The sequence below is a fragment of the Anser anser genome (genome assembly GCF_964211835.1).
Source record: "Anser anser genome assembly, chromosome: 3".
Lineage (NCBI taxonomy): Eukaryota > Metazoa > Chordata > Aves > Anseriformes > Anatidae > Anser > Anser anser.
Genome location: NC_139722.1, coordinates 87,484,957 through 87,507,829, shown reverse-complemented (window position 1 = coordinate 87,507,829; position 22,873 = coordinate 87,484,957). Strand labels below are relative to the sequence as shown.

At 36.3% G+C, this 22,873-nt stretch overlaps 1 protein-coding gene across 5 annotated transcripts in view; it reads left to right on the top strand.

Annotated features, from left to right (window-relative positions):
• Positions 1–22,873, top strand: part of STRN (striatin) — a 69,574-nt gene that overhangs the window by 25,596 nt on the left and 21,105 nt on the right. For 3 of the 5 annotated variants that reach the window (XM_083831619.1, XM_083831618.1, XM_083831622.1), the window contains exons 6-11: positions 10,315–10,450; positions 12,306–12,441; positions 15,869–15,979; positions 18,228–18,314; positions 18,877–19,020; positions 21,642–21,778. In XM_083831619.1, the coding sequence (XP_083687745.1) occupies positions 10,315–10,450; positions 12,306–12,441; positions 15,869–15,979; positions 18,228–18,314; positions 18,877–19,020; positions 21,642–21,778 (751 nt within the window). The remainder of the gene's footprint in view (positions 1–10,314; positions 10,451–12,305; positions 12,442–15,868; positions 15,980–18,227; positions 18,315–18,876; positions 19,021–21,641; positions 21,779–22,873) is intronic. The other 2 variants (XM_083831621.1, XM_083831620.1) reach the window with 1 other exon arrangement.

The window sequence follows — 22,873 nt, the reverse complement described above, 5'->3', positions numbered from 1 at the left end:
ACATTGTGCTGCTACACAGTTGACAAGCCATGTCATTTATGTGCGACAGCTTTGTTTTTGAAGAACAGGGAGTGCTTGATAGATGACAACAACAATTTTGGTTTGGTTTCTGGTGAAGGAGTTGCTTCTTTTCAGGGTAATGGGTAAATGGAGCTCCCCTTCTTTTACTTGAAACTTTATTGAAATCTGTTTTCTCTTTGAAACAGATGGATATTTATAAGGTAATTATTTGATAGATGAAATGGTTGGACAGTGGTTTTAATGTAGCAATTAATAATACAGTTGTGTTTCTTTCCTATGTACTTCCTTTCTGGATAGGCTTATTTTAGGTCTATCAGTTTTAACACTGGTAGTCTACCCTACAGCTGAGGATACTCTCTGATGCGGGAAAAACATGTTTTCCTTTCATTGTAGCTCTGCAAGATTTTCAACTTGAAGGCTGTTTAGGTGTACACACTCTAAGAAACTGCTTTCATCTCGCTTGTCAAGCATAAGGTGGAAGACTGTATTAGAAGGATTAGGGGAGCATTTTGATATATGTTGTGAGACTCGACTCCAGGGTTTTCCAGTGGAAGACTCTTCAAGTGAACTTGTCCAATGTAGTCCTGTCAGTCTTCTTGGGTTATTTTGAATTTGTGGGTTTCAGCTGACATCTTTCTTACTGAAAGGTAAAAGTTGAGATTTTACCAAAACCCCGTGGTGAATCTCAGTATAAGGCTAGCTCTCAATGCTGCAATTCTTCTGGGTATTTCAAGTGTGCTTTCTGAACATCTCTTTTAATTTTCCATGCAGGAGGTGTTCCGTGACTTTCTTCTTGACAGAGACTGTCTGTTACTTAACTGCTATCTCATCTTGTGCTATTAGATACTATAATATGTTATACTTCACTCTTCCTGTGGTGTGTGACGCTGTTAATCTCTTCCCAGCTGCATTGTCACTTGCCTCAGAAATTTCAAAATGCAGCTTTATGGCAGATTGGAAATCTGAAAGGAGATGAGGTGTTGCTCTCAGTTCATACTCACCCATTACCAGCCTCTTCTATTATCAGCATTCCTTAAAAATATACACACCAGTTTATTTCTGAAGAGTATTGGTATTGAATAGGTCACTGAGATCTATAAGGCTTGCAATTCTTGTACCTGATCCCAACCGGAATTCTTAATGAACGTTCAAAAACTTGGTTCAACATTTTTCTATCCGTTTACCAGACCTGGGAAAAAATTAGGTGGCTCATCTTCATTCTGGCACACAGTTGAGGTAGGAGCGCTCTGAAGCAACTTCACTGCTAGGCTATGTAACAGGATGGAGAAAAGATTGACAGTTCTTTTAGAAGCTTCTTGTTATTCCTGGTGCGCAGGAAAAGTGAGAAGAGGATTTGGGGTCACAGTGAGCCTGTAAAGTTGGAAGGAGTGCAGTGAACAAGTGCTATTTTGTACTTGTAGAAGAGGGAAGAGTTACAGTGAGAGTTCAGAAGACCAAGGAAAAAAAAAGAACAAACACAAAACCTTAATGCAGTCCCTAAAAGTAGAAGGCCATGCTTGTGTTTGACAGGATCACAGGACATTGGGACAGTTGCAAAGTAAAATGCAGATGGAAGATAAGCAGTGGCTGTATGGATACAGTGAAATACTTCAGGGGAGAAAGCTTTCCCGTCACCACAGAACACAGAGGACTGTAAACTACTGAAGTCAATGGAGTTTGGCAAATTTTGTGGTTAAAAACTTTGAATGGACATTGATATCAAATACCTGCTAGCAAGTCTGAGGCTAACGGTCAACCTGGAGATGTTTGAGTTGTCTTTGAAGAACAGAGTGCTGGACAAAATGTAATGCATGAAAATTAATCTGGTCTAACAAGAAATATCTGTGTCAAAGCAAGAAAATACAGCTCACGGAACATTGCTGACTTGTTTGGTCTTGGAAGAAATGCATAATATTGTGAACTCAGCTAAGAATGCAGATTTTTAAGTCTGATTTTTTTTAAAAAAATTGTTTACATGGGAGGAAGAATGTGAGAAGCAGAGTACAGGGAATGAAGAAAGAGTTTGTGGATAAGAAACAAAGACAAACCAGTAAGAATTTGGAAAGAGTGTGGGTGAATGTGATGAAGATAATGTACTGTAGAAGGGAAAATAGCACAATGAAGAACAGAAGAAAAAATGGATATAATAATTACACGAACAGGAAAATGGAAGACACATTAGATGTAAATGTTCTTGAAGATGTCTCCATATAGCAGCGTAAGTTGCAGAAAGAACAGATTGGCTAAACTGCTTTCTGTGCAACTGAATGTTCGTTTGATAAATTCCACAGAAAGTAAAAAATGATGTTTGATGTTTTCATGCTGCCATATGGTTACCACTTTGGGGGAGGGAGAGGAGATAACAGAAACGGGGAAACAAACTTTCCTTTATGTCATGACTGTCATTTATTGGTAATCAACCCGTATTTTCTCAGTGAAATGAAAGTAGTAGAGAACAAGACACAGATTTGTACTGAAAGAAATTCCAGTTGAAGAATGAAAGAGACTTGCTTCTCTACACTGCTACACTGTCAGATTATAGCGTGTTTCTTTCATAAGCCCACCAAAGTATGCATGGTGTTTGCTGCTGTTGCTCAGCCTCCTTCAGGAATATCTCTGATCTGCTGTAGATCTAATTCTGACAATTAAATGCACCCACAGTTTACTTTTTTTTTTTAAATGTCTTTGACCGCTGAAAGGGTAAGCCCTGGTGTTTTTCCTTTGGCTCCAGGGATGTGTGAAGTGTATACTCAGTGGTGGGTAGGGAGGATATTCCTCTTCCTCTCAAATCACCACTTCTTCTACGAATTTTCATGCGTCAAGTCTATTATACCAGAACTTGTGTACCTACTTCAACAGCCAGAGTTCAGACACTCAGTGACTCAGTGCTCTCAAATCAATAGAAAGCTGAGCGTTTTTATGGCAGAGGCTTTTGAGAATGTTTGGAGGGATAGCATGGGCGCTGTTTACTTCAGTATGGTTAAGCTTACAGTAGTTATTGCAGTGAAAATACTTAGGACAGTAATCTTGATTTACAGTAGACAATATGTAACTTGAATTCTGTTAATTTTAATTTATTTATTTTTGGTTGCCATCTGGTCATACCCCTCAGCTTAATTTTGAGTATCTTAAAGTGTTGGTGCTACATTAGAAAACTATTCCCACCTCTTTTTTTTCTTCTTTTGGTATAATAATGAAATAATTGCTGTTGTCTGAAAGTCTTTTAAACCCTTTTCAATTTCTCTTCTTATTGTTAAGTGAAGCAGCCTCAGTCTGTGTGTGTACTAGCTGCTACATGTGTGGGCAAATATTTGTATTCTTACATTACCTATTTATTTGCTAACATACAGATCCTCATGAAAACTTTAGCACTCAAGACATCATGTGGATTTTGAATGCACCCTGGAAGATTTTGGTTCCATAAGTGAAATGTTGTTATGATAACCTGAGATAGATATAGTCCTGTTTCCACTTATTTCATGGAATTTAAAAGGGCATCTGTTTTCAGTTTCTTCAAATCAGCTCACTTGCATTTCAAAAGATAAGTACCACTTGGCATGATTGGAGTCAGAAATAATTACTAAAATAATAACTTCATAATAATGGTTGAAATTCTTAACACCTGCGGTGAGAGAAACGGGTGCTTTCCCTCCAGAAAACTGAAATATAAATGAAAGCTGCCTGAAAGTGTCACATGTAGCCTTGAAAACATGAGAGTATTTAAGTATCTTTGGTTCACTTATTACCTCATTTTTAATAGCTTTATCTTATTGACTGAAACCTAAACAGTCAGATTCATTTACCTTCTTGAAGGTGTGTGTTTGACTACTGCTTAATATGAATGGAAGCAAATATAATGAAGGAATGGAACTGGAAAGAAACAAGGGTATACCAGGCATATGCTTGTATATATGTGCATGTGTGTATATATAAGAATGGTATAGATAAATTATCTCAATTTTTGTTAAGAGTTAGATGATTAGAGCTATATTTAAATATTCAATGGAAACTTTTAAGAGAAGTATTCTGGCTTATTTCTCTCTGAAACTGATCTGCTCTTTTTTGTAATTGAACTGCATATGACTTCTGCTGCCTGTGCTTTGCTGAAGCAAAAAGGCATCATAGTAACACATTTGAGAGCAGATCCAAAGACCTTTTCAAAGATTAAGATTAAACATTTTGAAGATCTTATATTTCTAATGTACAACAAATCATTCCATCTGAGGCTTCAGCAAGTAAATGTCTTTCTGTACCAGAAGGCGTTGAATAACTCTTGCATCTCTAAATCCTATTAACACTGACACATGTAATGAAATTGCTGCTTATTGGCTGATGAATCTTGTGTGTTAACTCGCTTATAAAATGGTTTATTTGGGAAAAGATCTTTGCGTTTAACTACCTGAGGTAACACCTGTCATAAAAAAGATTTTCAAAATAGTATATAGCAGGTTGAAATACTGAATTAAATATACGTATATCCAAAATCAATTTGCCTTATTCCGTTTACTGATGTTTTTTCCACCTTTTTCCCATTCATACTTGCCCCCGTCTTGCAGTGACCTAACAGGCATTTCGGAGATACCTGGTTTAGGCCAGACCTAGACAATTTCAACAGATGGATCGAAGCAGGAGAAGTGATTAGATAAATAGGGGATTTGTGTGTAGAAAATAGTACCAATGATGACTCTTCTCGTTTCATTGGCACAGATCTGTGGCACAAGGGTCTGAAAGATGCTTCTTGGAAATGTCACATAAGAGTCATGGCACAGAAGGAACAGGGAGAAAGAGACCAGGAAGTCGTATAGGGTGAGAAAGGGAGGCAAAGAGAAGGGAGATGAATGGAGAAGTAACTTTAAAATGTTACTTCAGTTCTTCTAACATTGACTTTTTGTATCCTTACATTTTAGAAAGCATGCTTATTTGACATAGTATAGTTACCTGACTAGATTTGGCAAGATAAGCAGCCTTTTCTTTATTAGTGGCGTTCCTTCATAATTCCAATTTGCATCCAAACCATTTTGTAAGTGTTGCTTACCAGTTGTAATACGTATTGCACTGGTTCTTGCATTGTGTGGTGTGAATTCCTAAGAAGTTTCAAAGGTTATGACAGACTGTCTAGCCTTCCGGTGTTCCTTGTGTCTAAATTTTGATGATAAATATTCTGCACTTTATTAGTTTGACTTTTTTTTTTTCTCCATGCTGTATTATGAAAGATTTTGCACTGTATTGAAAATTTCTAAGACTGTTCGGAAAAGGCAGTTGTCATAGGAAGGAAAGCATTTCAATTTGCATGCCATTATTTACTCTGTCCAGTTTGAAAGGACTCGATTAGCTGTGTTGAAAAGATTGTATTAGAACACGAAATAACTGAATTCTGTGGGAAATTAATAAAAATGCTGACCTTGCACTAGCACGTTTTGACAGTGGGAGGAAACCAAGCCAACAAAAATGGCTCAAGAAAGGGTGTTTTAGAACAGCTCTTCAAATGCTGGGCCACGACAGGCTTTTTCCTGTATAGGCCCCCAGAAGCATTTCCCAGCCTGAGCTGATCTTGCATTTAACTTTATACTGCATTGTTCCTTCCTGCTTCTGAATTTGTCAATAAAATCTGTTTTTATTTAAGACATTTTGTGTATGTCCTGGAATAAAAAACAAGCAAAAAAACCCCACCAAACCTCTCCTTTTTTTGCCGGGGACCAAGGCAGGTAATGGCTTTGTGGCAGGGCAATTCATGGGAGGAGTTTGTGGCAGCCTCCCTGGACATGACCACAGAAAATCCCAGAGTTCCTATCAGGAAAGGAAAAGGTAACAGCAGAAATACTGAGGGTGTTGGTTACAATGAAAATACAGGACTGTAATATGGCTTTAGTCTAAGTTAAAACTGACTTGCAATGTGAAACGTCTGGGTCATGCTAGAAGCAGGAAAGCTATCCATCAATGTGCTGTTTTGTTGCCACGTAGCTTCATTTTTTCTATAGGTTATGGTTTCTCCTTTTCATTCAGTAAAAGAAAATCTAAACCTGGATTTCTGTTAAGATCCTGAATATTAAATGTTGAAAGCCAGTTCAACACTACACATATTGTTAGGCTGCTAATGTCAGGGCCAACTGGAGTTTACAGAAAATACTTGTCTTGAGCCTTGTGACTGTAGGGCAGAAAGGAAAGAGTTGGCTGCAGGGGCTGCTGAGGCCCAGTGAGGTCCCAGCAGACTTTAAATAGTACATGTGGAGTATCAAACACTGTATTTCTTTGATTTCATGGGAAGAAGTTGTTATTATTATTATTAGTCTTAAAGGGGCCAAGGAGTTAAGACAAATCTGAATAATTAAACGGCCTGTAATATACAAGTTAGAATGAGATTTTCAGGGTGGTCACAGCTGCAGAAAACTCTGGCAACTTCTCCCAAGAGAAAAAAATATTCACGGGATTTCAGGTTGGTATTGCTTTAAGGGAGGTAAGTAATTAAGTTACCAACCCATTTATAACAAGAATTGTTTTTTTTTAAACAGGAAAAAAAAGTGTCTTTTCTTTGGGGATCAGAAGTTCCCTGTGTCAAGAATAATCTGTGTGCTGTCCATCTGTTAGTAGTAAGATGGAAAACCCAGCAGCATTAATGTACCTGTATGTTACTTCCTGACAGTACTTACTGTGCTTGTTACGCTTGCGACAAACAGTCCTGCCGTGCTTACGATGCACAGACACGAGTAGCAGGTGCTGTCTGCCCAAAGGTTTCCCTGGCTTGTTGGATACGGCTACAGGAGAGGAGGATGTAATGCACAGGCAGAGCTAACAGGTGTCTGATAGAGAACATTATGTTGGCTAAATTATTTTGGGGTTTGGTTAGGAAGTGGTAAACAAAATGGGATGGAAACCCTCGAGAAAAGGAAGCCAAGGGTGGAGTCCAGGAGAAAACCATGCAAGGGTGGTGTTACAGAGTACAGTTGAGGTACAAGCAGTGGAAAAGTGATTGAGAACCTCTGAGGAGCACAGAGTTGAGGAAGGCTCTGCCAAAATTACGTTGTTCTATGCTCTCTGCTTTGGCAGCTTTTGTCACTGCTCCTGCTGTCTGGCTTGTTCTTCCCCAGCAGTGTTTCTTCAGACAGTGTGGCTGGGGAAGAAGGAAAAAGCACCACTTGAAAAATGACCGTTTCCCCTACATGTGTTTTGATCACAGACAGTCCAGTAAAGAGAAATTGTCCTTTCTGAGACCTTTTTGGTTTTTTTTTTTTAGTCACCCCGTATTTGTAGCAGCTCCTGAATCTTGCCTCCCTCATGCTTATAACATGACAGTTCACATGCCAGTCCTTGCCCTCGGATCTCCAGTACTATTGTTTTCACCCTCTCAACGCTTTTTTGTCCAAGTGTTATAGACTACAAGAGCCCTGGAAACGTTGAGTTGTGTTTCTTTTTCTAAAATAGAATTTAAAGGAGTTCATTGTACTATACTATCTCAGAATGTATTTTTGCCGCTTCTGCTTTTTCCTGTTGCTTTGTGAATGACCCCATAACTGAAACAAACTTAACAGATGGAGAAAAATGAAACAAGCGAGTTTCAAATTGCCATCAAATTATATAATACAAATTAACTAAGTCCAGGTATTTTCTCCTGTGTATTTTACAGTATTCTTAAGTGTTCATGTTGACAGTAATATCTGAAGTAATGTGTTTGTTATGTTTATGTATTGCTAAAGGATGAAGAATGCCATAGATGTGAGTCACTGTTGACTAGGCTGTAAAAATTTGTTAGGGTACAATATAGCCAATCAAACTGTCTGTGAGCTTGAAGCTTCTTTTCTGGGTAGAATCTTTAAATAGTTTAAATATTCTGACACAGTTTTCTTTTTTTTCTTTTTTTTTTTTTTTGTTCTTTTGAAGTCTCTCTTGGAAGTTGTTCTCTAGGACAAATAATCTTCTGTGGTACTATGCTGACTTTGTACATTTTACTAGTGTGCAGAAGTTTTGGAATGTATGATTAGCTTTTGTGTTTTCTAGTTCATAAGGTGCTTTTTTTGGCCTGTATAAATGGAGATACACTCTTAAGTATATATCCTGCATACTAAAAGATGTAATAATTAATAAGATAGTTGCATGCAGAACAGTTACTGCAGAAGAGATAAAATCTTCTCTCTTGGTGGTCAGTTTGAACTTTACTGTAAGATCAAATGAGTAGAGAAACTAATATAGGTATGAATTACTACAAATACTTGTGTCTGTAGAAGGATATTTGGCATGCAATAACAAGTTCTGTCAATTAAAAATTTTCTATTCTATATTTGGTAGTACTTCATACATTGCTATTTACTGTGGTATGCCTGACAGTTGCTAATATGAGACCACAATGTTTTTACATGGCAAAATACACAGGAAAAAAATAGGAATGCAGTTTTGGTTGTACATTTTAGTCCACTAAAAGTTAACAAAGACATACACTATTTCCTAAAAATCAAGAAGTTAGTCAGGTGAAGAACATTACCTTTCTGCATTGGAAGCAGCAAAATGACAGCCCCATAAGACTTCTTTGAAACTGTATATTACTGCTAGAGATATGTGAGGTGCTATAATTTGCCAATATAGTAGTTAATTAAGGAAAAAGAACAACGTTATGTAGTGCTTTCAGGTTTGTCATAGAAACACGAGGGACAAAATAGTGCAAGAAGCAAGGCAAATTGGAAGTGTGTTTGAGATTGTTCTCATCTAAGATAGATAAGAGAAGTGAAAGGAATATATTCTGTAAAACTAGTGACCATGACAATGTACAGTGGTGTCATGGTATATTATGCTGCCGTGTATGTGGAATTTCTAGTGTCAAGTGAAATCCTTACAGGTATTTTCAGTCCATGAAAAAAGGGTGGGATGGCAAGCTATCTTAAGATGCCAACATACTGAGGCTTTGATGAAGCCACTTCTGCTAATGGTTGTCATTTATGCATGGAAATAATTGAGCTGAGACTGAATAAAGAAGGAAGTATTCTGTTTATCATGCTGTGTTACACGTGAGAGCTTTTGCCCTTGAATGTTTCCTGTAATAAGCCTTTGCAAAGTGTTATGAAGAAACACTGGAATAAGTGGGTGATGGACAGATAATCAGGTGTTACACTGCAGGGAGTTTACAAGGCCTTACTATTGTAAGCCTGTAAATTGATTGAACCTTTTGAAATGGGTCACAGCAGAAGCAATATGTAGCTTTAGCAAGGCACTTGCTGGCAGAAAGGATGACTGTACAAGATAATTCAGAACTACAATTCTGAAATGAGAGGGAGAGACTTCTGTGGTTTCAGTGGTTTTGAAAATCAAGATGGCGTGCATGTAATGATGAATTATGCAACACAGACTACTGATTAAAGGTAAGAAAACAACAATAACGTTTGTTTCCTTTACTGTTTTAAAGTCATATAAAGAATTTGAAAGGTTTTACTGGAAGCAATCACTAAATTCAAACTGAATAAATTTTTTCCATACTTTATTTTTGAAATATTGATGGAGAAGTACATCTTCTGCGTAGAAAACATGGTACCTGTTGTTAATTCTGGGATTGCTTTACATTCATCCGAGTTTTCTTTAATAATGGTTATAGTCCAGCTTCTTGGATTCTTCCTCTTCAGTTGTTAATATGACGACCCTTGTAGTTCCTGTTTGAGAGGCACTCCCCAAGTTTGTGCCAATGCTGGCGGTCATAATTTTACCCAATCTTCATCCCTTTCCTTGTTTGTTTAATATTAACATCTATGTGACTGTTACTTAGTCATCAGCAATATTTTTCCATTATATTGTTTTATAGTGGCAAATTTAGGTTGTCTAAAAAGTTAATGAATGATAGATCTAGAGTTTGATGTTTCCCACAATGTGGAGAATATCAGATAGCAGTGGCAGCAAAATTGTCTGTACCTTGAGGTACAAGTGAGAGGTCAACTTTGTAGCTATAACTCATATCCTGGTTGCTGCGGCTTTCAGTGAAGATACATCAGTATTGGCTTTGGGGCATGTATCCAATGGAGAGTGCTTGAAAATGCTTTTAAAATAACAATAAAAAAACTGAAGCACCTGTCCTGGTAATTGCAGCTGGATGAGGAATAATCGTTGGTTGTAATAAGGTGGATTTATGGATAAGATTTAGCTTTTTAACCCACAGTTTTACCTGTAATAGTCCATTTTTACCTGTAGGCTTATTTTAATTTCAAGTGTTGTTAGACACCATAAAACAGAACAGACTTCTTTATGATTTATTTTGACATACAGTGACTTCATTATGATTTATTTTGATTCATGGTGTTGGTGGTTGTTGTTGTTGTTTAGGAAGCCAGAATTGACTGACTCTGCCTCTCTGCTAGAGACCTTCAAGTTCCTTGAAAATGCAGCTGCAGACTTTAGTGATGAAGAAGATGAGGAAGATATTGAAGGAAGAGAGAAAACAATCATTGATACCGCAACAGTGAGTGGAAAAAATAATTGAAAAAGTTACGAAGAACAGAAAAAGTGAGATTAATGAGATGCCTATATGCAAAGTATATGACTGTGTATGTACACGTGCAAATCATTAATGCATCTTTATGATGGTCTGTCCAAGCATGTGTGCATAAGAGGAATTATATATGCATTTCTGAGTTCGTTAAGCTTTGTTATCTATATTGCTTTCAGTTTAGAGTGACAAATGACGAATTGTCCTCCAACTATTCCATACTGCCTAGTATTTTTTTGTATACATTGGATAGAGTTTTTAAGGTACTACATGTACTTTCTTACATTTTTCAGCTTACATTGAAGGTATTGCTTGTAATGTTGCAAGTCAAACATGCATTGTTTTTGAATATTTATATAAATGCATTTAATATTTAAAGTGGCTTGTAGAAATTTCCCCTTGTAGGGATACAGAACTGAAATACCACCTCTTCTTTTAAGTGGAAGGAAGAAAAAGTATAAATGGAAAATTTTTGTATATAGTTAATAAACTTTGTGAATTCAGTCAAGTGTCTGAACCCTCCCGATGTATACTTTGCAATGTGATTTGGTCAAATGATCACGTTATATACATACAATCAATACCCAATTTAATCCTCTTCTTTTCAGAATTAATATTGATTCATTGAGTTGTTTTTCCTAACAATTGAAACAGATATGAGTTTTGATGGATGTGATCATTTTTATGAACAATTTTAAGAACGAACACTTAAAAAAACAACCGCATCGGTTGTAAAGGATCTCTGTAAATTTGTTCCTGTCGCTGCTGAACTGTGAACTAATGTCCGAGACTCATCTGTAAAATCATCTGTAATATAGTATGTTCACTAAGCTTGCCGAAGTAATGAAGCTTGATGTTGAGTATTGTTTTAGGTTTCAAAATTGGCTCATTTAATTTAGAGGAAACATTTATCTTCGTGCACCATGAGATGTTGGCCTATCTACTGAAGTCTTCTCGGACTTACTGTTAGCAAGGTTCCATGTCAAAATACCACGATGAATGTAATTTTTCTGGAGGAGTAAATCTTTTGCTACAGATTTCAAAATTATCAGTTCACCTGTTAGTTAACTAACTTTAAGGCAACTAGTCTTTTTGATTATTGAGGGAAAAGTATATTTATTCAAAAAATAATAAAAAAGCATACTGTGGTGTGAGGTCCTTCATTGAAACATGTATTTCTTTTTCCAGTTCCCAAATTTGTTTTAGAATTGGTGAGGGAAATACAGTTTAAACTTCGAAGTACTGTGTGTAAATAACAGTAATATCTGAGGAAGTAATCAGGATAGAATGACTTTTGTCAAACCTAAGCAAATTAGCGCTTGGCAGTTTTTTTTCTAGACTCATATTTTGGTCAGTAATTAGAATGGTTTCAGAGGTGGGAGTTAAAAAGGCTGTTTTCAGAGTAGCAGAGCCAGTTTGGCTTTGCTGTCCTTTCTACAGCATTGTGTGTTTAGTTTGTTTCTTTTGGTTGGTTTTTTTTTTTTTTTTTTTTTTTTTTTTTTTTTACCTCTATTAAAAATGAATTTGTACTTTTCTGGTATTAAAAAGAGTAGTAGTCATCTAGGTCAGTGTAGATTCATTACCAAGTGATCTGAATATTGGTGGTTACTGGAGAAAAGTCTACAAACAATTATGATTATGACACAGAAATTTGATCGAAAGTTTTATGTTAATTCCAGAATTTCCATTAATGTATACTTTCTTGCTGCTTTTTCAATTTCTTGTTAGGATTTTGCATGGAAGACAAGACATTACTGGTATACGTTAGGTATAATACAAAGTGCATGTAATTTAATTCAGCTTTTTGCTTTCCTTCCTCACCTTTTAGATTGTAAGGAAAAGAGTGCTGTCTGACAGTTGTGAAGACAGAGATACAGAAGAAGCTTTGAAAGAGTTTGACTTCTTGGTTACCTCAGATGAAGGTGATGGGGAATCAAGGAGTTCAGGAGATGGAACAGACTGGGGTAAGGAAATGTAATGGAATGTACCAGGAGAAAAAAAATGCTCTAAGAATGTATTGTGATGGATTGATTTTGATCTCTGTCATGACTGGAGCACCTTTTGAGTATTGCTATAGTAAATCTTATGTTGACAGACAGATCCTCATAACGTAGTATTCTCATTTTTCTTTATAGTGCTTTTAGGTAAGGACTGTTGGAAGTGTATGCTTCTGGTCATTTTGTCTTTTTTTTTTTTTAAATAGTGGGTCAGATAGAATTTTAATTCTGTGAGTGGGATCTCAGTGTATCTTTTCCAGTGGCCAATTCTAATGAAGGACTCTGATAACGATGTATTTTATAATTCCAAACATGAAAGGTATTTCATCTTCTTTTGCTTTCTCCTGCTTTGATTCAGCAAGTACTGTGAGTCATAAAGTCTGAATTAGTTGTACTTTAATTGTGTATTAGCAATTTGGGCAATATGATCTATTCTGTTGCTCAAATTTTCTTTTATAAGCTATTAAATTATATATATATATCTTCAAGCCCCCTAGTCATAAAGCGAAATTTCACAAACTATTCTCTTTGTCCTTGAAGGTCATGTCCTGCAGATGCCAGGATTTACTTTACCTTGACATAAATATTCCACATAAACCTACTGCACAGGGAAGGGAAGAAAGAAGAGAACTGATTAAGTATTTTGATGGGAAGTTTTTTCCTCATTAAGCTTCTCTGTAAAGTTTTACACGTTAGTGGGGATAGACAGAACTATGGAAGATGAATGGGAAATAATTGAGCTTTATAATGGAACTGAAACCTTGACAGAAATCAGCCACAGGAGCAGTGGCTCTCACATGATCCAACAGCTCTAGATGATGTATTTCACTGAAGTTATCAGCTCATAGTTAGACTCCAAATTATTGTTCATTTGGTGTAGCCTCTTTGCTGAGAGGATGTGTCTCAGTATTTTTAGATAGGGCAGTCAGTATTCTGTTCACCAATCAAATTTAGGAATGTTGCTCTTTTTATCAAAAATAATTTTATTAGGTTATTCTGATGCTTCTTCTCTTTAACACTTTTCAGTGTTCATGTATCCATTTATGCTTGAAAAGTATACTTGTTGCGTCAGTGAAAAGTTAGTATGCTAACAGGAGCATTTTTGTTCTCAAATTCACACTTCAAGTTTATTTTTACTTCCATTGATGACAGCTGAGTACAAATGAGCAGAAGTCTAACATTAAAAAGACATTATCGTGGAAAGTAGTAGTTCCTTTTCTGGAAGTATTAAGGGTTTTCTTTGAGTTACAGATGTTCGTGGTTTTTAGTTATTTATATCTCACAACTTATGTCTTTCGTAATGACAGTATGTAAGAATAAGCTTCTTCAAGGAATTTCTGTTATGAATCAGTTAGGTTAATTTGACCTAACTGAAACTGTTAAATGTAGCATAAAAACAGATGCTGTGTGTAAAGGATAGAAGCAGAGAAAGTCCTTGCTTCATTTTGGATTTTTAAGCATTACTGAATAGTTATAGTAACGTGTGGGACCTTTCTAACTTTAAAGGTCCTCGGAAGCATTCACCGAATTTTTTAATTTTAAAGCACTTGCACATAGTTCAGGATCTGCTTGTGAAGTTGAACAGAACCTGTGAGACATGCAGGAAGCATCCTAAAATAGTCTGTAGTTTTCTGGAAGCCATACTAGCTAGTATAAATCCATTTAAACTATTTGTTGGAGGAGAGCAAAAAATTTTGTCTAGCTAGGGAGGAAAAGCATGCTTAAAACTTTTAACCCGGTCTCAGAAAGGATTTTTTTTTTTTCCTCTAACATGACTTTCATGTACCTTTTGGAATTCCTCATCACCTAATTGTTGATCATTAGTGGTACTTAATTGAGCGTACGTATTAAGAGGACATGACTTAGCCCACAGATTCTTTTTAAGAGTCTTTCTTCAGTTTATTACTACTTTTCTACTTGATAGCTGCTGCAAAAAGGCTAATGCCTCAAGTCTTTGGGTCTTGAATTAATCTGTCAGTCGTAAGTATAGGATCATGACTGGAGGCTTTGAAGGCTGAGATAGTTCAAACTCCTGTTGCCTTCCGGAATTTGACTGTCTCCAAGGTAAAATCTATTTTGTCCTTCTGTGGTGCAAGCCTGAACAGTCTGTCTTTTCAATGCTCATGAGGTAGGTGTAAGCAGCACTAAAGATGCTTCTTTTGACATCACTGAACACACTGAACAGTTTTCTTGGCTCCTCCTTGTACATCATCTCTTCGGTCTTCTTAAACATCCTAGTGGCTCCACTGGACTTGCTATACGATATCAATGCGATGTACTTAGTATTATACTTACCAGGTGTCCTAGGAAAAGAAATAGTGTGCTGGATGCAGTGCACAAGATGTAGTCTCACAAGTGCCAAATAAGGGGAGTAATCGCTTCCCTCACTCTACTGGCTACCTTACAGTTGGTAAAGCGCGGTATGATCGTCTTTGCTACAAGAACAGGCTGCTGGCTCCTCTTCAGTTTGGTGTTGGCTGGGATCACTAGGTGTTCTTCTGCATAGTTACTTTCTAATTAGTCAGTCCCCAAAATAACCCAGGCATGTTTTTGTATTGTCTGTCCAAATAACTCCTTTGGTTTATGGTAGGTAGTGTTCTGCTTCCTCTGCAGATGTAATAACACCCTTTCTGCAAATTATTTTAAAGATAAGTTTATTAGTGTTTATATTTTTAAAGGTCTAGAATATTTGATTGATGTACAAAAAAAAAAACTTGGACTGAAAATAATTAATTTTTAAATTAATTTAAAGCAATTTGGGGGAGAGGTTTCAAAAAATAGGTGGGGATTTTTTTGTCATTAGGCACGTTGACATGTTTTGTGTAGTTTTTTTTCAAATACAAAAAATTCAGGCCTTCCCCTTTTTGTGAAATTTCATGGCTTTAGTTCTTTAGTATTTTCTTCAAAGCTTGGTGATATGTATACTGTATTCCAAAAACGTATAGTTGTACTTCTGCTTTGTGTAAATGACAGCATATCACAAAGGCTATGAAATGAAAATTTGAAATGTAGTGACACAAAATCAGAGTGGTAATGTTATGTTGACCAGTAACATAACTGTTGCTTCTAGGTGTAGTAGTTCTTTCCTTAGAGGAAAGAAAAAGCTGAAAAAAAATGTCCTGAATTATTGTAAAGTAAATGTTGCTTGCATTTTATGAACAGCTGTGTATCTGGTTGTAGCAATTAGACATGAAATTTTATGTCAGTTTCTTGTTAAGAAAATTGTGAGCAAATAAAAGTGGGATGGGAGTAGCAGTTTCATAGCTTTCACAAGCTTGGTGCTATTTCTGTCTGTTTAAAATAAGACAAATACAGCAGCTGTTACCTCCTTCAGTTGGAGGTCACTTGGTGACATTACTGAAAAAGGATGTTTCATTTGTTTCACTTTGTTTAGAAAAGGAAGACCAGTGTCTCATGCCTGAAGCTTGGAATGTCGACCAGGGAGTAATAACCAAACTCAAGGAACAATACAAAAAGGAGCGCAAGGGGAAAAAGGGGGTGAAGAGTAAGTGGAAAACATTGCACCTTAAAATCATACGTCCCACATCTTTCACACCCTTAATTCTATCTCTCTTTCAATGTTTTCCTAAAATTACTTACTCTTTTACTTTGCTGCTCCTGACTGCTTTCCTGTTCACCAGTTCTCAGGGGTTGAAATTAATGATATTCAATCAAGTTACCTGATAAGTAGCTGGATTAGATATAACTTCTTCCAACCATGTGTTGGACAAACTGAAAATTTGTGCTTGGAGAAGGGATTATACTTTTGTTATGCAGAAGCATAAATTGTAAAATGCATTGGTTTAGTACTTTACACTTCAATACAGAAAATTTCAGAACCCTTTTTTAGCTGGAAACATGCCAGTTTCACAGGAAGATTTAAAGTCTGATATGTAAATTAAGTAACAACAGAAACTTTCTTGAGTATCATATTAGATGACAGAGGGAAAAACCGGGTTAATTTCTACCCCTGTTTATACTTAACATTCACAACATGAAAGTCATACTATCATCATAATTTGTTATGCAGGGCTCGAAATAGGAAGTAACTCGGATGATCCATTTATTTGTGAATGATGGGATTTATTTTTTGACTTTATCTGTGGGAATAATCTTTAAAAACATTGGGTATTTTTACCCAAATAAAAAAACTGTGATCAGTATCTGAAATACAGTTTCTAGCCCTGTATTGCAGTTTTTTGTTATGTTTCCTGAAACACAAATCCATTTTATAAAACCAATATTTTTCATAAGTTAAACTTGAAATTTTCTGAACTCAGATGAAGTATTTAAAATGAAGCACTGTATTTGCAGCTCTATTTCAAACTTCTAGCCATACTGAGAATTCAGGTGTAAATGATGTAAATTAGTAATACTGCATGTAATCTGGTAGGAAATTGAGATATTTCTCCCTTTGTGGGAAGATGCTTATTAATACCAGTGATATTCTCACTTCCAAAGAAACATGCCTAATGATGCAAAAAGTCAGATCCTCGCATTATTGTTTGAGGCTGACTTGTTTTATTAGCTTTTGTATTGATGTGATGAGTCTCAGCAGTTGGTTATGTTGCTGAAGTTACTCAATCAAATACACAAAGTTTTTTTTTTTAAAGTAAATCATTGCCATACTCTAAATTCCTTAGGTGATATTTTTGTTATCTTTGGAATCATTTCAGTTACTGGAACTTGCAAGCCTGGCAAGAAGTTGAGTTAGACAACTGAAATGTTCATGCTTCACAAAACTGATTCTAAATTTCTCTTTGGTTAAGTTAGAGGTGGCATACCAATATATGACTTCAGTGAAATTGATATCTAACTTGCCTGTTATTTTTAAAATACACGAACTTGCTATGTAGCGTCAGGGTGAATAGTTGTAGGGTTAATTTAGCAGAAGTTATTTAGTCAAACTACTGAAATTATATCCTTGAGCAGCTATTGAGTATTATTTCTTTTTGGTAATGAAACTTAATATTTTTAATATAGATGCAGTTATTACTGGAACTTGTTCTATACGTTTATGAGAAAAATTCCAGATGTAAGGTGGCAGCACTTGATCATCCAGTGCTCCGTCATAAAGACAACTACTGCTTAGTACGTTTCCAGTACCTTTTGGATTGATTTGATTGGTTTGATCTTGGGAGAGCAAATGGTTTACTGCAGAACAGAATTAAGCATCTTTCCATGGACAAACAATTGTTGGATGGGAATCAGTGCAGAAGAATCGAGAAGAATCCCAGTCAGTTTTCAGCTATGTCTTATATTGCACGTAGTGAAGAAGAATGTGAGGAAGGAAGTCTGGAGAAAAAGAAGGGACTAAAAATCTTGACATTAAGTTGTACAAAGCTTGCAGCTATGACTTTAGTCTCATCATAAATCATGTTTAAGTGCTGAACTGCTGCTAAATAAAATACTGTTGTTTTTATAAACCAGATACGGTAGTAAAACAATCTTGCAAAATCCTACTTAATTTTTTCTCAATTAAGTAATATTTTTGTGACAGACAAACACAATTTAGTTAATTAACTGTCATTATGGCTAGGGTGGACAAAGTAGAGTTTGCAACTGCATTAGTAAACTTAAGATTTTGCAAGGCTGTAGTAAACACTCCTGTGAAGTAATAACAGCATACATATATTAGAGTACACTTCTGTGTTAAAGCTGCTTAAAAATAGCTGTATTATTTACTGGTCTAGGAAAAAACATAATGGACTATGGGTAAGACATTTTCCCATTCTTAATTAAACTTACAACAGGAAAAACTACCGAAGATATGTTTCAGCCTCAATCCTATATAAAACAGTCAAAACAGGGATGTGGGAAAATGATGGAGCAAAGCACAGGTAAGTGTCAAGAAGGGCATGGGTCTTCACCATATGTAGCTTCAGGAAGTAGGCCAGTGAATCCAGTTGCATTTTTATTTTAATGTAGCTATATTTTTTTAATTTATATAGTTCCACAATCCTACACTCCTGCACAAATAAGTTAAAAATCATCATCTTGTTGTAAGAATTTGCTGCACAAAGTACCTGATGCACAAATGTTAAAACATTCACAAATGTTATAAATTGCTTTGGAAAAGTAACTACTCTAATAATTACTGTTCCTGTGACCCAGTCAGAGGCATTCTTGAGCATTCCATGCAAATAACAATATGAGTTAATAAAAGTGGGGAAAGTTGTGCATTTGCAATTCTCAGTTGCTTCTGTCGCTTTCTTTTCAAGAAATTCATTTCATGCTGGATGATTAGTTACTGCTGAGAATAGGTGCTCATTATTTTTCTATGGTAACATTTTAACACAAGGTAGGATTCATTGTTGCATGTACTGCTGTACCATATCTGATCTAAATAGTGCTGTTATGAATTATCCGTAAACTATTTTGTTTGTTTGTTTTTCTGGTTAGGGCCCAACAGGTCAAAGCTGCAAGATATGCTTGCAAACTTGAGAGATGTTGATGATCTCCCTTCATTACAGCCATCTGTTGCACCTTCTTCTAGGCCCAGTAGCTCAAGGCTCATTGAACATGAGATAAACAGGACAGATGAAGGTAAGTATTGAAAAGTTGCATACACCTTTATAAAGGTAGATGTTTATAGTTAATTCTTCTTAAAGAATATCCTCTTTGTAAGTACGTTATAAATGCTAATTCGGCATTATAAGTTCTGTCTAAATGCAATAAATGGAATTCCCATTCCTCCCCTCCAGTCTTTACTAGGAAGGTCAAGACAATTTAAGAAAAGCCTTGGGTGGATACCTTTGAACATGATGGAAAAAACTTCTTTGGCATTTGGTGGCTTTATACTATGGGGATCTTAACTGATTTGCTTGTGTTCATGCTCAGCTCTAGCAGACAGGTGTGGAATATACATTTGATATGTGTGTCTCTTTATGCACATAATTTGTGTGTGTGATATGTATACATAGACATATGCACATGTTCTTTTTTTTTTTAATTCAAAGATAAAAGAGGCTCTGCAGGTAAACACATGCCTAGGTATAGGTTTGGAATGCATGTGGTGATTATACAGTAATATTGAACGACTTACAGCTTGCCAGTGTGTTAATTTGCACAAGATGTTCCAAAAATTCAAAAAATTCTCATAGTGGCTCGGTCCAAGTATGGAAAACCATGCATTTTTGCAAAACATAGTGTGTGAGTTCCTTCATTAATATTGCCTCTTTAAGTTGCTAAATCATGCATTTGGTTCAACATCTGAGTTGCTGTAATATGCAGCATAATAAATATATTAGGATATATAAACTTGTAAAAGATCGTATCTTGCTCTTTATTTAAATGGTGAATGTGTCTTTAGAAAAATGAGCAAAACATGGTGTTGACTTAGCGGTCTTGCAGTGAGTGTGAAGAAGTAGGTCGGCCAAGTTATAATTAAGATGCATAAAAAGGCCTGCCGTGTGGCATAGTTAGTGAAGATCTCAGTAGTTCTGTTTCCTACATGCTCAGTGATTTTCTTTATGAAAGAAGGGGGTAACTTAGCAACACTTCGAGAAGTATAGGAATTTTTGGTTGAATGTTTCCTTTCCAATCTTCTCCCATGTACTGAGAGACGTATTTGCAGAGCTCTATTTTCATGTCCTTTCAAGATTGTGTTTTTTAATTTAGAGACTCAGATGGACTCTCAGGAAAGCGAGAGGACAGTTGACTGTTACTAGTCTGAGTTCAGTATTACAAGCTTCTAGTTGCATATTCCTTTTGCAAATCTGAGACCTGCTGATATTTTTGGCATACGTTTTTTTTTAATTCTAGTAACTTTCCAGATTTGACATCCTGTATGTATTGGGTGTTGAGTGGAACGTTGCATCATAAGGTCAAAAGAGAGAATGAGAGAGTGATAGTTTAGACTTCAGGGTGATGAAGGTAAGGGGTGTTTGTAATTAAAAGGTAATAACTAAGAGACCTAATCAAACAGCAGAGCTGAAGGGTTTTTACTTGATTTTAAAGGGTAATTGAAAACAAACAGGACAATTCATAGAGGTGCATGAGTGGAATGGAAAGATCACGTAGACTGGGTTAGTTTTTGCTGGATGGTCTGGAGGGGAATTGAATAGAATCTGAACCTGACGCCTTTAGACAAGGGGGAAGCAGCCTGAATAAATCAGGCTATTCACTGTAAGCCACGGTTTGTTCAGTTTTAACTTACTGTTGATGCTGCTAGACTAAATAAGATGCTGAGAATGAGCTGGTGTTTCCTTTTTTCTCCATGGTAGCAATGGTATTTGCAAGGTCTTTTATTTACAATGGAACTTTAGGGGGGTGGTTTGATTGGGAAGTAATTTACTGAAAAACCCTTGTAATTTGAGACATAAGGTAAAGTCTGTCATGTTCAGAAGATAGCACATTTTTATCTATTCAGTCCCCTTTTTGTGATCTGTAGTTTTGGAGAGTTGTCATAGAGCGAAGTTCATGAAGGCATAGTTTCTTTCCAGTTGTATCACTTGATGCAGAGCCTTATATGAACTGTTCTCCTCTTAGCCTTTTATCCTTCCATTTCTAGTGAATCTGGCTATGGATATGTTTATGGGTTGGTGAATGGAGCTCCTATAGGCATGCTATAGCAACTGTAAATTATTAAGATTGCATACTGCTAGTAAAAACCCGGAATTAAATAGTGACTGACCTATTTGGCAGTTACAGTAATTTTACGAGTAGCAGTGAATTCTCAGCTTCCAGACGTACTGCTAGGTGGTAGTGCATGTAAACAAGCCTCGCTGTAGACATGCTTTTGAATACGTGCAGATACAGTGTTAAGAAGGAAGTCCAGCTGCTCCCATCAGCTCTTCTTGGGTCCTTTTTTCTGCTTCTACAGGTCCTGTTTGCATATTTTATAGGGGAGCTGGGGAAGGGCCTGAGCTTTTCTGTGTTACTTTGCATTATATATGGGCGAATGGTAGCATACTCTTCCCTTCTGTGGCTAGTTACACTTACTGTCTTGAGTCATGCACACTTGAGAGTGTTCAGAGGATGCCATTAATTGGTAAGTACAATGATACGCTTTAGAAGTCTATTTTTTATGGATCCTTTTATGTCTTTTTGCACTAAACTACTTGAGAGATGTTTAGTATTTCAGAAGTGGCAAATATGCTTTTATAAATCAACACTGTGTAAACCCATGCTTCATGGTTTCTTTTTTTTGTTGTTTTTTCTTGCAGTGGAAGCTTTAACATTCCCTCCTTCTTCAGGGAAATCTTTCATTATGGGAACAGATGAAGCCCTTGAAAATGAACTGGGTCTTGGAGAGCTGGCAGGCCTCACGGTAGCCAATGAGGCAGATTCGCTGACTTACGATGTAAGTGGTTATTAATGGTGAGGCCGTATCTATATGCAGTTTTGGGTCCCTTCGCTTCAAGAGGACTGTGGAGAAATTGGAGGGTCTCCAGTGGCATGTGACTAATGAAGAAATGTTGAGGGAACTGGTCTTGTTTAGTTTGATGTAGAGGAGGCTAAGGGGTGCTCTAATAACAGCCCTACAGGTGTTGGAAGGATGCTTACAAGGATGATAGAGCCAAGCTTCTTGGTAATGTCAGGTGTTAAAACAAGAGGAAACAGTAAAAAATTATGGCATGAGGGATTCATATTAGACATAAGGGAAAAAATAGTTGCCCAGAGAAACTGTGGAATCTCCGTCCTTGAAGATGGTTAATACTTGGCTAGGGAGAGATATTGCTGACCTTATCTGGTGTGGACAGTAGTCTCTTCTCAAATGGGAAGTTGCACCAGCGACTTTTAGCAGGTCACTGTGGCCAGCACTTCTGTGTCTGTGTGTGTAACGTATGGCTTCCTTTTCTTTCAGTTTGTATCAAAAATCTTTCTTATAAATGTTTTTTTGAACTTTTTTTTGGTGTATATTTATGATTTCTTGGAAAGAAGCTTATTACTTTTAATCATCATCTTTGTGATTTACCAACTTTAAATTAGTCTTTAGGTTGCATTGCCCAGCTCTCTCAAGGTTGAGTGGTTATAGATAAAATTTTTGAGTCTTGCATGTTGGGGAGGAAGCATGCCTTCAGTAAATTTGACTATTCAGTAATGACCATGTGGGATTTTACTGTCACAAATAAAATCTGAGATTTCAGAAATAACCTTCAGGTTCTTAGTTTGAAGCTCTACCCTTGTATGCACTTGTAGAGCAATACATTGCATAGTTAATAAAAGTTTACATGTTTTGAGAGTGACACTGTAGAAACACGCTCTACTACTAAAGCAAGTTTCTGAGCATGTGACTGTGAATCATCAGGACTGCAATGAAATAGAACATCTCTACTAAGATTTAGTATCTTAGCATCATCTCCTAACTTGTTCTCAGATCTTAAGTTTTTTGTTAATGTTTCGTAGCTTTGTCTACAAAAAGATGGTAAGATGATTTACAGATTACATTTTTTTC